This window comes from Ascaphus truei, chromosome 15, assembly GCF_040206685.1.
Source record: "Ascaphus truei isolate aAscTru1 chromosome 15, aAscTru1.hap1, whole genome shotgun sequence".
Lineage (NCBI taxonomy): Eukaryota > Metazoa > Chordata > Amphibia > Anura > Ascaphidae > Ascaphus > Ascaphus truei.
This window is the reverse complement of record NC_134497.1, coordinates 9,950,269-9,967,733: the sequence shown is the minus strand read 5'-3', so window position 1 is coordinate 9,967,733 and position 17,465 is coordinate 9,950,269. Positions and strand designations below refer to the sequence as shown.

Genomic DNA, 17,465 nt, shown 5'->3' with positions numbered 1-17,465 from the left:
GTCGGTTTTGGATGAAGGTGCAAAATAGCTTCAATCTGCGACGTGCAATAATTATAACTGGTAAGGGGGTTATCCACTAAGGTCTTTGACAAGCCAACATGCCTAATCCGGTGTTAACCACCATTGACTGGGATGGCACTTAAACCCACACTGGGTGTGTTAATCAGACCTTTTGCAAATAACCTCCGATGGCTCTTGGGAGCACCAGGAACAAAGGTGTCCTGGTATTTTTGGGGTGTGTATTGAAAAAAAAATAATAATCGGGGTAAAGGAGCTTTCAGGTTTATTTGCTATAAGTTTCCCAGGTACAGAACTAATAGACGGAACAGCATCCATTAGTTTAAATCTGCTCAACCTCCCCCTTCCCCCAACAGGTCAGGTTTTCAAGATATCCTTGCTTCAGCACAGGTGGTGCAATCAGGCTCAGTTGAAGAGACAGCTGCGCTGAAGCCAGGATTTATTTAGGACTGAGCTACCTGTGCTGAAGCGGGGACTGATTGAGCCACCTGTGCTGAAGCAGATATATCCTGAGAACCTGACGCGGGTGTGGGGGGCGGGGGGAGAACTACAGCACCCTTTTATAACATTTGTGGCGCAAATTACTTGTGGTCAGATTAAAATACTATAAATAAAATATAATTTTTTTTTTTTTTAAATGTATGGAAGGGTAAACATCTGGCTTTTCTTAATGGTTATGCCTATTTTATGTTAACTTTTTTTCTTCTTTCGATTCTTTGTAGCTGATCAGCAAGATTGCCCGAGTGATGGCGATGGTGAAAGAGACGTAAAAAGATGCAGGACGGAAGAGACTCGCATCTGTGACCGATGCTGTGCCGAGTTCTTTGAGCAGTCTGAATTTCTTGAGCACAAAAAGAACTGTACTAAAAATCCCCCTGTCCTGATAATGAATGACGGGGAAGGGGTGATGCCACCTCAGGGTTACCCTGAAACCTCTCCTGGCGGCGAGTCTGAGCCAGTGGCGAATCCTACTGAGAAGGACATTCCGTCAAAGAGCGCTACAGCTTCTGCAGAGAAGATGGAAGATAAGGTGGATACCTTTCATAAAACAGCCCCTCAGGCCACTCCTAAGACCAATGGTCTTGGCTACTTGCCGAAAACCAATGTACCCAACACTAATGTGACTTTACAGACTATTAATAGCACTAAGGTGGCTGTAAATCAACATACATCAGGTGGTGTTGCGACGTCTTCAACAACCAATCCCAATGCTATTCCTATGATCCTCGAACAACTGGTGTGCTTGCAGCAGCAACAGCTGCAACAAATTCAGCTCACTGAACAAATCCGCATCCAGATTGCCATGATGGCACCCAACTCCTTGCACCCGTCAATAGCTGCAGCCACAGATCCACTGAAAGCATTGGGGGCCCATTTATCTCAGCAACTTTCTGCCGCTGTTGCTTTGATTGGACAGCGAGCTGGAACACAAAGTGTTTCACTGGAGTCTCTAAAGCAATCCAAGCTACCTCATGCCAACCTGCGCATGCCGTCTTCTGGCACCATACCAATTACCCTCGCGACATCTGTGTTAAAGTCGGACTCCAATAAGGGAATGCCCCCTACTGTTGCAAGGTTTCCAAACCCTGTGTTACCTTATTCCCCCAGCTCTGTTATCTTCCAGAATCCACTCTCCGCTTTGGATCCTTCAAAGAGACTCAAAGCAAAGATCCCAGGCATCACCACTCCTGAGAGCAAGCCTAGTACTGACGAGCATCTCTTCAAACACAAATGCAAGTTCTGTGGCAAGGTTTTTGGCAATGACAGTGCTTTGCAAATTCATCTACGTTCCCATACTGGTGAAAGACCCTACAAGTGCAACATTTGTGGGAACCGGTTTACAACTAAAGGGAACCTCAAGGTGCACTTTCAGCGTCACAAAGATAAATATCCACACATAAGAATGAATCCTTACCCTGTCCCCGAGCACCTAGATAATGTCCCTACTACAAGTGGCATTCCATACGGTATGTCCGTTCCATTGGATGAGTCTAATGTATTTGCGGATACAAAGCCTGTTCTGACCAGTCTACCCAGCTCTGGGTTGAATGTTTCTTCCATTACAGGTCTCCCAGAATCTTTGGTAGACTCTATTCCACTTAACATGCAGTCCAGACCTTCTCCTGGAAGTGAAGGTGAATCTTTCTCAAATGGTGTACGTGGCCAAGAGTCTGGGACTGACCAGAGTTTAAGCTCTCCACCTGTGAGTGGATCGAGTGAACAAGGCTCAGAGACTAGTAAGCTCCAGCAACTGGTTGAGAACATTGACAAATCTTCATCTGATCCCAACGAGTGTTTGATATGTCACAGAGTACTCAGTTGTCCTAGTTCACTGAAAATGCATTACCGTACCCACACTGGTGAAAGACCCTTCAAATGCAAGATATGTGGACGTGCCTTTTCAACAAAAGGTAACCTCAGAACCCACTATGGTGTTCACTGTGCAAATACCCCTTTGAAAATGCAACATTCTTGCCCTATTTGCCAGAAGAAGTTTACTAATGCAGTAGTGTTACAGCAACATATTCGCATGCATATGGGTGGTCAGATTCCAAACACCCCTCTGCCAGAAGGAGCCTCTGACGACGCGGATATTGATTCATCTATGATTGAGGCGAAGAATGGAGAAATGAGCAACCGCTTCACAGATGAGAACATGGAGGATATAGATATGGCAGGCGATTCAGAGTCTGCAGAAGTTCCCTTGGGCTCCAAGCCACCAACGCTTCAGAGTGAGAGTCAAACGGAGTCTTCAACCATGCAGTGTCCCAGTGTTGTGGCTCAGGATAGCCAGATGAATATGCCGTCTGCTTTGAATTTACAAAGGCAGAGCAGTGTAAAGTCGAGCGAGAATGGGTCATTGGAAAGCGATGGGTTGACCAATGACTCCTCATCCGTTGGAGATCAAGAATATCAGAATGGCAAGAGTCCCACACCATCTGAATCTGCTTCTGTGAAGGATTTGTCATCCTGGCTATTGGTTGGTGAAAGCCTGCCATCCAAGTCCCCCCCTCCATATAATGGTCATCATGATGATGTGGGTATGTCCATCAAAGCAGAGCATTTTGAAGATGGCTCTCTTGACCCAGATGGTGAAGGTGCTTTGGATCTAACTAATGGTAATTTTGGTAGGAAGATCAAAGAAGAGCCCGGCCTACATCTGAATGGAGACTTTGGTAATTACACTTGCATTTTTTTAAAGTAATACAAATTATTTGACATTGGTGTAAAGCACTAATTCTTATGACTGCAATAGAAATAGGCCTAATTGGACTTCTGTAAATAAAAATAAACTTTTTTAGTGAATGTCCTTCAAATCGGTTATTGGCTTGTTAGTGCTGTACATTAATGGATTTTCAATGTTTTATTAAAGGGTAACCTTAACTGATTACATGTGATGTGTGGCTTTTTGCAGATCTAACAATTTATTGTTTATAGGCAGGAGTGCGCCAACACTCATTAAAGTGGAAATGTCTTCAGAACGGGCTATGGGTGCCATGCAGTATATTGGACCACCAAGCCTGTCACCTGGCTTAACATCACTTATTGGGCCCCCTCGTCGTTCAGCAAAGCAACACATTTGCCACACGTGTGGAAAGAACTTCTCATCTGCAAGCGCTCTACAGATCCATGAACGAACTCATACAGGGGAGAAACCATTTGCATGTACCATTTGTGGAAGGGCATTTACAACAAAGGGAAATCTTAAGGTAAGTTTGCTTTTTTTTTTTTTTAATGCAAAATCTCCCTCCAAGACAACCCGGCATACTTGTCTGGCCAAGCTTTTTCACTCGTTTATGCTTTTGGGGGGTCAACACAGTAGACTCTCACCTGTCAGGTGGCTGAAATACATGCGGTTCCACTGTAAACCATGATCCTAAATGCCACACCAATTTTATAAATAGACGTATGACCTACTGATCAGTCTCCTGCCACCTTACAATGTGAAACGGTTGTGGTTTTTTCACACCTGTAGCAGCAATTCACTTTTTCTCTCTTCAAACCATATGGACTTGACTGCATCTTGATCCAGAGTATTCTATTCCTTATTCAGGACGTCGGCTTTATTGGAAATGTCATAAAATAAGACCTTGTTGGGGCATAAGAGCAGATGCATCACGTGCCGGTGTGGGTTATCGCACTTCTTCCTGCAATACCACCCCATTCAAGTCTGTGGGACTCCACATCGCAACAGGGTGCGATAACCCATCCCGGCACTTGTTGCATGTGCTCCATAGCGTTCAGACTTGGTGGGTGCTCACTACATGTTGTTTCTAAGTAAATCAATTGGTGTGAGGGCACTATAGATGGGTCGTGTGAGGGCACTACGGATGGGTGAACATGTTATCTCATCCTGCACGCTTTTGATGGGATCCAGTGTGGAAACCTTAAGGGCTAGGACTGTGCTTACAAATCCATATGCTTGAATCTCATTGTAAATCTCATGTTTTTTTCTTTTTTTAAGGTGCACGTGGGAACCCACATGTGGAATAATTCTGCACGGCGAGGAAGAAGACTCTCTATTGACAACCCGATGGCTATCTTGGGAAACGAATCTAAGAAAGTGGGTGATATTTTCCCAAAGGATCTGGTTTCTCCTTCCGTCAACATTGACCCTGCGGTGTGGAACCAATATGCCACCGTGCTCAGCAATGGCTTGGCCATGAAGACTAATGAGATATCTGTTATACAAAGTGGTGGCATTCCTGCATTGCCGGTCGGCATTGGAGGCGGTTCTGTAGTAAGCACTGCTACAGTCGCCAAGATTGATGGTTCCCAATCTGGCATAAGCCAAGCGATGTCGGAAATGGAAACGGCCGGTGCTGATGGTGTACCAAAGCACCAATTTCCTCATTTTATAGAGGAAAATATTGCTGTTAACTAAGTCATGAAGACCCACTATTGTGAAGGAGGAACAATTTTCACCACCTTTTTTGCTATTCTTTATACGGTTAGTTGCTACCACAAAGGTTCAGTGGTGATTAATTACCCTGTGGCTGTCTTTATAATATTGCCCAGTGTTCAATCCTAATGTTGCCTTGCAAACTGTATAAGATCTCGTACTAGAACAATGCGGGGGAAGCAAAGCAATATGGACTTAACTACAGCCTTGCTGAAGACTTTTACAACTTCAATTTCCAAAGGTCAAAATGTTTACCTCTGTTCAAACACGGCTATTTAATCAAGATGTGCAAGAACAGCTCTACTGCTTGTGTGTCTCAAGACATGTGCGGGTCAATATTCTGGAATCTCTGCCATTCTTATTTTTAGAAGTAGACTTCTGAAGTCCTTGAATGTACATTTTATTCCCAACATTGCTTTAGACGTTTTATTTTGTGCAGTAGGGAAGTTATCCGACCAATATCGGTGTGTACTGGTTTTTTTTTGTTTTTTGTATTTGCGTATCACTTCCCCCAAATACTGTGCCATGCCTTATTTTGAACGCTCTTTTTGCGCCATCATTCTTCTGGTAGCAAAGAAACGATTAACATTCTCCAGAGTACTGAGGCTCTGGTCCAAACTTCCTTTCGTGCTTATGATGCCGTACCTGAATTTGGCACCGGCGTCGCCGATGCACAGAAGGGCAGTTCTCCTGGGCGTGAAATTTAATGTTACACTGAGTTGCTTGAAATATTCCTACTAAAAATGAACAGTATTAAGTTATAATATAGTTTCATGGCTGACCTTAATCATTTGGGACATGATGGACTCATGAAAGCCTGACTTTAAGTTATCTACCTCAATTTTTTTTTTTAATTCTTTTGTAGTTTCTATTTTCCTAAAGGTCTACTGGTACTGGAAGGACTCCAAGCACTGAAACTGATGTTATGTTAGTTGGAGCTCCAAACCTCCCCAGGCCGACTTCTGTATTATCTTTCTCTTCAACTGTTGGTTTTGTATGTAAATTAAATGTAAAAAAATTGGGCTTGAAGAGACATCGGACGTTACAATGAAGAATGTTACCTACATCTTCTGTCTAAGGCAGGGGCGGGCAACTCCCGTCTTGAAGGGCCACCAACAGGTCATACTGTTTTAGCACAGGTGGCTCAGTCTTTGGCTGAGCCACCTGTGCTGAATCAGGGATCTCCTTAACCTGATCTGTTGGTGACCCGTAAGGACTGGAGTTCTTCTTACTCTTCCATTGCCACTGAATGGGTGAACCCATGCCCAGGATTGTTTTTTTTTTTTTCTCTCCCCTCTCCCTGAAAGGCCAAAAAACAAAAAAAAAAACAAATTGCGAAGTACCAAAAAATTGTAATTGCACCGACCTCACTGCTTCTGATTTGCCATGTTGTGCCTTTCCTGCTGGACTTGTAACTTTTTTGAACACCGCTGTTCCTGTTTACATTTGTAAAATCGATGTTACAGACAACAGGGCTAAAGGCCTTTCCCGTGCTGCGTCTCTGTAATGTGAATGTACGTCTTGGGCTCTGCAGGCGCCAGCATCTACTGAATGTATTACTGATTATTTGTTTCTTTTTTTTTTTTGTCTGTTTGAGAATAAATCTTTTGGGATGGCTTTTTCTCCCAACAAAGGTGTCCCCTTTTTTATTTTTATTTTTGCTTAACTGTGATTTCTTTAACATATCCTCAATCCCCATAGATATTTTTTCATCATAATACAGTGTGCGAAGATTTGACATATACAGAAAATACAAGTTGTTCTGTAGTTTGCAGGCTGCTGTTCTGTAGGGGAGGGGGCTGCTGTTCTGTAGGGGACTGGGCTGCATCTGTTGGCTCTCCACACTGTTCCTCTGTGTTGTACTTGGGTTCAGGGAGCTGCACAATTCACTATGCTTGTCTAATCTGCTTGGCAAATTCTTGCATGTTGCGATACACCGCTGACGATAAACAGGTCTCTCAGTATAAAGCAAATCTACATGTATGTCCAACGTGTCTTACCTTGTGGAGACAGAGGTAATTTAGGGGGGGGGGGGGGGGAAGGAAGAGAGAGAGAGAGAAAGAGAAACCTTTTTAATGGGGGGGGAGAGAAAGCTTTTTATTGGTGGGGGGGAAGAAGAGAAACCTTTTATCGGGGTCTGGGTCTAACATGCTGCTGACCACTAACCATTTCATTGCTTGTGAGGGAATGGCATGATATTTGGTAGCTGCCAGCTCTCTGGGGCATCTTGTCTTACAATGCAAACACGCGCCTCTGGAACTAATACTCTACAACTACTTTTGAACCACTAGATATTTTGTCACAGTTGACTAATAAGGACCTATTCTGTGAAAGCCGATTTGTGAGTTTCACGGTTAAGGAAGGCAGCACACACAATTAGTTTTTATGCATAGCCATAGCCTGCGTGTTTTCCTTTTTTAAAAGCAGTAAAACATGAAAACCAATATATTGAAAAAAAATCAAACTTAATTATTATTTTTTTGGCAACAAAGTATCACAAACGGATCTATTGCAGTGTTCCAAACAGCATCCTGTCTATTACCCTGAAAGCTGTAACAATGTGTTGCGCTTGGTAATCTAATGTTGCATATTAGCGGCATCGTTTCACACTGCACCAGTCAGCCATTTTGCTAGGCACACAATCGGGTTTGACGGGTTTATAACCGGAGCACCAAATGATTGCCAGTTTAGGTAAACATGTATAATTCTACATTGTCACACACTTTACATAAAAATAAAAGGGGAATGAAATATCGCTACTTTACAGTTGTACCTTTTTTTTGATCCCTATTCAGTATGTTACGTCCCAGTGCTGCAGAAACCGTTGGTGCAATTCATTTAGTGTGGCGCGCTGATCTTGCATCCGCCAAATCAGTCTCACAGAATATTAAAGAAGGACACGAGCGCTTCAGGCTGTAAATATAGAATTAGTTAATTTTAGCACAATGCCACAGGGACAACGTTAAAGGGTAAAAATAAATAAAAACTGGCCTGAATCCTACAATAAAACCCACTTCGCTGTTCTTTACTCTCCATTGCTAAGCAGGTCTCCTTTTTCTGTAGCTGTGTCACATTTAAGTGTGACATTCTGCTCTGGTTATCCAATACGGAGTTACAGTGAGATGCTAACATTTGTGTTGTGATTATTACATATTTCAGCCACTGGTATGTATCATAATGCAGCGGCAAATCCTGCAACTTTGCATGCATTTCTTTTTAAAGAAAGAAAAAAAAAAATGTTGGTGTCTTATCTTTTTGTATATAATAGGATCGCCCTAGAAGGCAGTTAAGGAAACGCTGTTGGCCTCTAACTATGTGAAGCTTGGATAAAACAGACAGGCAGATAGGTTATCTACGTTACAACATTAATATGTAGGAAGTTGACTAGACCATTAAAACGGGACTATTGATAAGAGGATGCGTGTTGTAGCAGCTTACAAGTAAGGCCTGGGACATAGTAAGCGCTTAGGTGCTGCTGCTCGCTCTTGCTTGCTGCCGCTCGCTCTACCAGGAGCTTTTTGCTGTCCTGGCAGAGGAGACAGCAAGCGCGCTTGGGAGGCGGGTATCGCTGTGTGTGTGTGTCACTTGGTAGCTGTCAGTGTGTGTGTGTCACTTTGAAGTGGTCTGTGTGTTTGTGTGTCACTGGGGAACCTGTGTGTGTGTGTGTGTGTATATATATATATATTATATCTTATACTATATTAGTGAAAGCACTGTATGTTTGCCTGCCTGGATGTCCGGTGTCCCTAGGGGAAATCTCATTGGTCCATTGGGCCGCCCCCGCACACCTCTCATTGGCCTGAGGCGGAGTGACGGGCCAAAGGACACACAGGGACACAAACACACACACACAGGGACACACACACACACAGTAGGGGGGGGGTGTACATTAGCAGCATGTATAACCCGGGGGGGTGGGGCTCACATACCCGCCGGTCCCGGAGCCTCCGCCTCTTCCTCCCCGAACATCAGCCTCCACACCCGCGCGCACCTCCTCCTCTCCCCGTGTCTCCCTGTTTCCCGCGCTTTCAGCCCCCCCCCCCCCCCCGGCGCCGCTACAGTCAGCGGGGGAGCGAGTGCCTGGGACACAGCGGGGGAGCGGCCTTCACCTCCCCTCACCCCCCCTCACCCCCCTTCACCTCCCCTCACTCACCCCTCACCACCCCTCACCCCCCTTCACCTCCCCCCCCCCCCCGGCGCCGCTACAGTCAGCGGGGGAGCGAGCGCCCGGGACACAGTGGGGGAGCGGCCACAACAAGCTGCCTCCCGCCTCAGATCCACGTGGGAGCTGCCGGACGGCTGAGGGAGCTGCCGGACGGCTGAGGGAGCGGCCGGACGGGTGAGGGAGCGGCCGGACGGGTGAGTGAGCGGCCGGACGGCTGAGTGAGCGGCCGGACGGGTGAGGGAGCGGCCTTCACCTCCCTCCACCCCCCCTTCACCTCCCCTCCACTCCCCCCTTCACCTCCCCTTCACCCCCCCTTCACCTCTCCTCCACCCCCCCCCCTTCACCTCCCCTCCACCCCCCCTTCACCTCCCCTTCACCTCCCCTCCACCCCCCCTTCACCTCCCCTCCACCCTCCCCCTTTACCTCCCCTCCACCCCCCACCCCCTTCACCTCCCCTCCACCTCCCCCCCTTCGCACCACCTCCCCCCCTTCCCACCACCTCCCCTCCCTTCCCACCACCTCCTTCCCACCACCTCCCCCCCTTCCCCTCCCCCCCCTTCCCCCTCCCCCTCCTCACCACCTCCCCACCCTTCCCCCCTCCTCACCACCTCCCCCCTTCCCCCCTCCTCACCTCCCCCCCCCACTTCCCACCACCTCCTCCACCCCCCCTTCCCACCTCATTGGTCCCTTGGCCCGCCCCCGCACACCTCTCATTGGCCTGAGGCGAAGTGACGGGCCAAAGGACACACAGGGACACAAACAAAAACACACACACAGGGACACACACACACACACACACGTAGACACACACACACACACGTAGACACACACACACGTAGACACACACACACATGTATACAGACACACGTATACACACACGTATACACACACACGTATACACACACACACACACACGTATACACAAACACACACACGTATACACACACGTATACACACACACACACGTATACACAAACACACACACGTAGACACACACACACACACACACACGTAGACACACACGTACACACACACGCACATAGACACACACATGTACACGTACACACACACACACATGTACATGTAGACACGTACACACACACATGTACACGTACACACACACATGGAGACATACACTCACAGAAGTACACACGTATACACACACAGGTATACACACACACACGTATACACACACACACGTATACACACACACACGTGTATACACACACACGTGTATACACACACACATGTGTATACACACACATGTATACACACACATGTATACACACACATGTATACACACACATGTGTATACACACACAAACATGTTGTATACACACAATATATACATACACAATGTATACATACACACACATGTATACATACACACACATGTATACACACACACACGTACACATACACACACACACACACATGTATACACACACACACACACACACATACAATGTATACACACACACACTATCCCCAGCACCACCACATCAGCACACGGTATCCCATGCCCCCCCAGCACACTGACATTCTCGGCTCCCCGCCATTCCCAGCCCCCATCAACACCATCAGCACCCACACATTGCCACCTTTGCACCTCCCCCATCGGCACACCCACATCCGCACCCCCACATCAGCACCAAACCCTCCCAAATCAGCACACCGATACAATCACCATCAGTACAGCCACAGCAGCACTACCACCGCACATGGGCCGTGTGGACCACTCCCCACCCAAATGCCACACCCACACCACAAACATCCCGGGCAACGCCGGGGCTCTCAGCTAGTAATATTTTAAAAATTAAAAAAAAAATACATGTTGTGAGAACACATGCATACACACACACACACACACACACAAAGGCACACAAACACACACACACACATGCATACACACACACAGGCACACACACATGCATACACACGCACACATACACACAGGCACATATACACATGCACACACACGCACATGAACACACACATGCATGAACACACACATGCACACACACACACACATGCACACACACACGCACACACACATGCATACACACGCACAATGCACACACACATGCACACACATACATACACACACGCAAACACATATACATACACATGCACACACACACACACACATGCATACACACACACACATGCACACACACACACACACACACACACACACACACAGGAGACATGGATCGGGGCAGAAGGGGGACAGACCGGCAGGGGGCGGGCAGGGGGCGGGCGCGTCACTGGCCGGGGGCGGGCGCGTCACTGGCCGGGGGCGGGCCAGTGACGTCACGGAGCTGGTTTGCCCTCATTGGGCGAACCGCTCACGTGACCGGCCTGTCTCGCCGGCAAGCGGGGGAATTTTAAATTCCCCTAAGACCTGCGCTTCCGCAAGCGCGCGGAAGCGCAGGTGAGCCCTTACTAAAGCCGCTCTAATTGCGGCTGTAGGGGCTCAGTGCTGAGCGGGAGCGCGCCCCCGCCAGCAAGCAAGTAACATGGCCAAGGCCTAACAGGAATTATGCCTATAACGTGCCATGGTTACACTGGCTGGAATAACTGTTCTCTATGCAGCTGATGCCACCGGTGCTGAGCTGGTAACAGGCCTATTGTCTGATGAGGTCATCCCCAACAATAACCTCCCCCCCCCTCCCCCTGATATCCATGTTCTGTAGGGAAGTAACTGAGTGTAATAAAGCAGTTTTTGTTTTTTGAACCACTTATTAGTTTTGAAGACTGATGAGGTTTATCGTCTCTTGTTTTCCTTTTTTAGTAGCACTATTTACAGGGTATTTCTTTATTCTGGTTCTATCATTAAAGATAACTGTTTAAATTGGGTGTGCTCAAAATACAAACCATAACTCAAGCTACACAAATACTGGACACACACGTAAAAGCAGGTGCGGCATTGGGGCAAGGTGAGCGCCTTGGGTCCCACTCGGCGCGCTCTCCAATTTAATGGTCACAACCCAAAGACAAATGATTAGGGGATCCTCTGTGTCTCTCCTCTCGCCCCCCCCCCCCCCCCCCTCAGCAGAAGCGCACACTGCTCCATTCAGTTAGCCAGGATGATGATGATGACGCCTGAAGATGGGCGTAATCTGTATTCGGGCATCTACGATGTCATCATCCAGGCTGTGAACAGAGCCGACCAGGGCTTCAGCTGCAGGTAGGGACCGGGACCCCGCTGCCAGCATGTGTCACCTTGGACCCCGCAAACACAAGGCCGGACTTGCGTGAAAGTAAGTGGTATCATGTAGGGAGTTGACTAGACCATTGAAATGGGACTCTAGTGATAAGAGGATGCGTGTTGTAGGAACTTACAAGTAACGGGGACTGTGCGTATAACATGCCACGGTTACACGGGCTGGAATAACTTCTTAACTCTTAAGGCTGGACCTAGGTAAATGTAATAATAGCCCATTTAATCTGTATTCTCCGTACACTACTAGTGTTTGCAGCATTTTTTCTTCGAGCCCCTTTTACCTTCTAGAAAATGTCCTACAAGAAAATAGTGCACAGGAAAAGCCTCCCATAGTGTAATAAAGCTTTTAATAGCATCTGTATTAATAAAATGTACTCCATAATGCACTCGTGAAAATCTTTGAATGCGCATGTTACTACTGGGGATGGGATGGTAAGAATGTCGTCTTCCTTCTTGCGCACTCCTGGCTCCCTGTCTGGCGTCTCCATCGCAACTGCAGCCTGGTGTGTTTCCAAACTCAACAGGCAGAAGGAAACATCCATAACGGGGGGTTTATCAATTCCTTCTCCTTAAAGGAAAGCGTTTTTGACCGACCATCACAAGTCCAGGTGAGCAAATAGTCTTCAGACTTCCCTTCACATCCTGTGGAGCTCTGTAGGACACATGCCTACACTTCATAGCTTCTCCCTACGTGAGCCATGCTATGGAATATTGGGTGCATGGAGTCTTCATGGGCACCCTCGCAACCAAGTGGTATCATTTGCACCAGTTGATCCAAGAAGATGGAAGGAAGAACAGGCCTTCTGCTACACCTGTACCTACTCCAGAGCAGACAGAAACTTTGTGACAGGCAGTACAAGTTATTAGACTAAGTTATTGAGTTAAAGTTAAGCCAACTGGAAGAGTTTAGTGCTGCGAAATGTCAATGTATCTTTATTACTTTCTCAGGCCAAACATAAGTGGTGTGGGCCCAATTATATTAAATCAGATATTCTGTACAATGATCGGATTTTGTTGCAGGTGCTGATAATCCATCTTTCAGTACCCTTTCTCATGACCATGGTGGGGGGATCAAAGACATATATCCATCCAATTCAACCAATGATACACTATGGCCCAGATACACAAAGCTCTGATAGCTCATGGCTCATATCATGTACACTGAAGCGATCTACCGACTGAGTTAGGCTGGTTCTATAGTGCGCACGCACGGCAGATATAGATGGTTGAGGTTAGTCACCCCTTCTATACAAGGGCCACGCGCGTGCACGGGGAGCCGACAGACAGCGGGGAAGACGGGGAAAATCATCTTTTTGCGCCACTACCAGCGCTGAATGTATATATATATATATATATGTATGTGTGTATGTATTTGTGTCTGCACAAATTTAATAAATATTTTATTTTTACCAATGTTTTTTTTTAATAATAAATAATAAATTACACATATATACACACACACGCATAAACACATACACACACACACACACACACACATACATACACACACACACACGCATAAACACACACATACACACACATACACACACAAACACACACTACCTTCACAGCTCACAGCATACACACACACACACACACATAAACACACACACACACATACACAAACACACACTACCTTCACAGCTCACAGCATACACACAAAAGCATGCGGCACGTGCACGCGCCTTCGAACAGGCACGGCCGCACACTATATAACAGCCCTTAGCCAGGCTGCTAAACGATTTCCCTACCAACTATATCCAGTTGATAAGCCTAAGGCACCAACCTAATGACTAGAACGGTGTCTGACCCAACAGGATTAGAACCGACAAGTATTGCTTTTCTAGGCTACAGCTCTTGTAGTGTGAGCTAACCCAGCTGGTGTAAGTGTGAAACTGATTAACCCTTTCACTGTAATAGTAGCCAGCAATTAGATGTTGGCCCCTCCTGCAGCAAAGCCAGTCCTGTTTTTATTACATTTACAGCAATAACAAAAAATGTAAATACAACACATAAATCACCATACAATAATCATTCAAAAGTAATATTAAATAGCACAATTTAAATACATTTTCAACATTTGAAAAATAGTGATTTCATGAAATTATAATGCACATAAAACCCATTTAGATTGTAAGCTCTCTGGGGCAGGGATTTTGCTTTCTGCTGTCAGATGTCATGGTTGTGGCACTTATTATATTATAATTTCCCATAATGTATTGTCTCTTTCGTATATGTGCTACATACATTGGGGGCTCTGTATGAATACATATACAGTATCCATTTATATTCATACATGTATTAATATACATATAGATAAAATAAAAGTTGATGTTCGTATTTAAGGTGGACGGGATAGAAACAGAACGAAACTCTGATCATCATTTTAATTTTCAATACGAATTATTTTATTAACCCTCTACTGGACGACACAACTTATAATTAACATATGTAAATATACAAACTGGTTTTAATTTAGAGCTTCCAGAGGAGATAACCCTGTGTGTCAGTTCAACATACATCAATGTAGCTAGAAGGGAATCAACACAAATAGGAGTGACACTGAAAAGATAAAGAGTTAAAGGGACAAGAGTCAGTCCACAAGGTAATGTGAATGGGAACAGAAGCACTGTGCTGGGATCCAGGTGTGAAGAATATGATTTTCGAGGTTGATACCAGGAACTGGTATAAACAAATCTATGTAAGTACCAGCACTCACTGTCTAATAGCCTGTGGCTCTGCTCATTGTGCTCGTGTGGAGTGCCTCCTCGGCCCTCGGCAGAGCCACAGGCTATTAGACAGTGAGTGCTGGTACTTACATAGATTTGTTAGTACTATACAGGGGAATAAGGGTCCCCTTTTGTTCCGTGCACCCTGCAATTGCATTAATTTAACACTATCGGAGTGCTGTCTATCGTCCCCTTTTACCCTTAGGAAATGGTATAGTTGCTGTGCTGTTATTGACATATGAAAATGCAATGATGGATACCTTTCAATAAAAATAATCTATATACAAAATAAAGAAAGAATGCACGTAACTTAGCATTACGAATGTAGTTTCTTTTTTTTTAGAATCATTTCTTACATGCCAGACGCATTTACCAGAACACCCCTCGTGTCTCTGCAAGTTCTCCCACTTACCACTTAGATTGTAAGCTCTTCGGGGCTGGGACTCCTTTTCCTAATGTTACTTTTATTTTTGAAGCGCGTCTTCCCACTGTGTGTTATAGTGTTATGTCCTGTGCATTGTAAAGCGCTGTGTACCTGAATGGGGCTATATTAAAAGATATGCATACAGTATATATTACAGGATTTTTTAAAAGGCAACAATTATCTAGATCACGGATGCTCAACCCCTGTCCTTAACCCCACCCCAACAGGGTAGGTTGTCAGCATATCCTAGCTTCAGCACAGGTGGCTCAATCAGACCCTGCTTCAGCACAGGTGGCTCAATTAGTTCCTGCTTCAGCCTATGTGGCTCAATCAGACCCTGCTTCAGACCCTCTTATTGAGCCACCTGGGCTGAAGCAGGGATTGATTGAGCTACCTGTGCTGAAGCAGGGACTAATTGAGCTACCTTTGCTGAAGCAGGGTCTGATTAAGCCACCTGTGCTGAAGCTACGATATCCTGAAATCCTGACCTGTTGTGGGGGACGGGGACACCTGAGCATCCCTGATCTACACCAGTGGTTCCCAGCTCCAGTCCTGAAGGACACGGGCCGGTCCAGGTTTTAAGGACAGCCTCACATTAGCACAGGCGGCCTAAATCATTTTGACCGAGCCACCTGTGCTCAAGCCGAGATATCCTTAAAACCTGGACTGTTAGGGATCCTGGGGGACAGGAGTTGGGGAACCACAGATCTAGATTTAGCCCAGCGCTGGTTCCGTGGGGTGAAGAGTGCTAGAACCCGAAGCAGAACATGATTTTTATACCACAATAAATAATTCAGCTGTAAATAAAAATATGGTAGGAAAATCATGTATTCCCAACCGGTTATTATTCCAGACCCATTGCTTATCATTTTATGAACACTATATTATTATTATTATTATCATCATTGATCCCTAAAAATAAAAAAGAAGGGAACAGGAACGCAGACTGTACCAACCCTGATTTAATCTATCAAGCACATACTTGTAATTTTTTAATATTCCCAGCGTCCTTATGACGCAGAAGGCAATGGGCCATTTTCTAAAAGGTTAACCAGAAGCCTGATCCAAACTGAAGTGGATCCCTCTCCACTTCCTGTATCCGGGGGGGAACCGCTATGTCACGTGATCGCCCCAAGTTATCCCATGACAGAGAAGTGCGGCGGTCCGGGGGGATTCTACTTCACTTTGAGAGATCTCTTTTCGCCCTTTCCAACGCCGTTTTAATTTTTTTAATGCGTTGCTCCATTCGGGAGATACAAGCGTTTGAGATATTAAGTGTCTGGCAGCTTAAAATGGAGCTCTCCCCAGGGCCCAGTGCAGTCTCTGGCAACCACTGAAGGCAGACATTGAGAAAATCAATCAAGCAGGAAGCGGTCATACTCTGTATCTCATATGTTGCAGAGCATTCATTTCCAGGCAGCAAGATCCTGCTCAAGCCATTAAGTTGAGCTCTATCCTCAAGAGCCCCCAACAGGACAGGTTTTCAGGATATCCCTGCTTCTGCACAAGTGGCTCAGAAATGACTAAATATTTGACTTCTAACCCCCCCCCCAGAAGCCTATGAGTTTAATTCAAATAAATGTCAGCATCTTGTTCCCCGAGCGAGTCCCGCTCTTGAAAATCAATTCAAAATGTTAGTGTTAAGAATCCTGATTTTCTTAATCCCCAGCGTCCGAGGTTACCATGGTAACCTTTCAACTGCGCCGAGGGCTCCCTTTTAATCACCCGCACCCCAAACATTTCAAACGCTTCCATCTCCCGAACAGAGCATTAAAAAAAAAAAAAAAAGACAAGAGATCCAAGTAATAAAATAAAAAGGGCGATGTGTTCAGACTGCGGCTTCCGGCGGGTTCTGCGGCCGGAGCGGCGGGCAACGCATTGCAACGGGTTAAAGTAGGTGCAGCTGCTGTCATTGTGTCTGAACGCAGCAGCAGCAGCAGCACAAATCCGGGGCTGGCTCACAGCACAGCCTGCTCCTTGTCAGAGAGCAGAAACGAGAG

The 17,465-nt window shown here is 46.0% G+C and overlaps 1 protein-coding gene across 1 annotated transcript in view; it reads left to right on the top strand.

Moving 5' to 3' along the window:
* The window catches only part of SALL4 (spalt like transcription factor 4), a 36,287-nt gene extending 29,709 nt beyond the window's left edge, over positions 1 to 6,578 (top strand). The window contains exons 6-8 of the mRNA XM_075572614.1: positions 741 to 3,194; positions 3,457 to 3,728; positions 4,484 to 6,578. Of these exons, the coding sequence (XP_075428729.1) occupies positions 741 to 3,194; positions 3,457 to 3,728; positions 4,484 to 4,903 (3,146 nt within the window). The 3' untranslated portion in view covers positions 4,904 to 6,578. The remainder of the gene's footprint in view (positions 1 to 740; positions 3,195 to 3,456; positions 3,729 to 4,483) is intronic.
* The last annotated feature ends 10,887 nt before the right edge of the window (positions 6,579 to 17,465 follow it).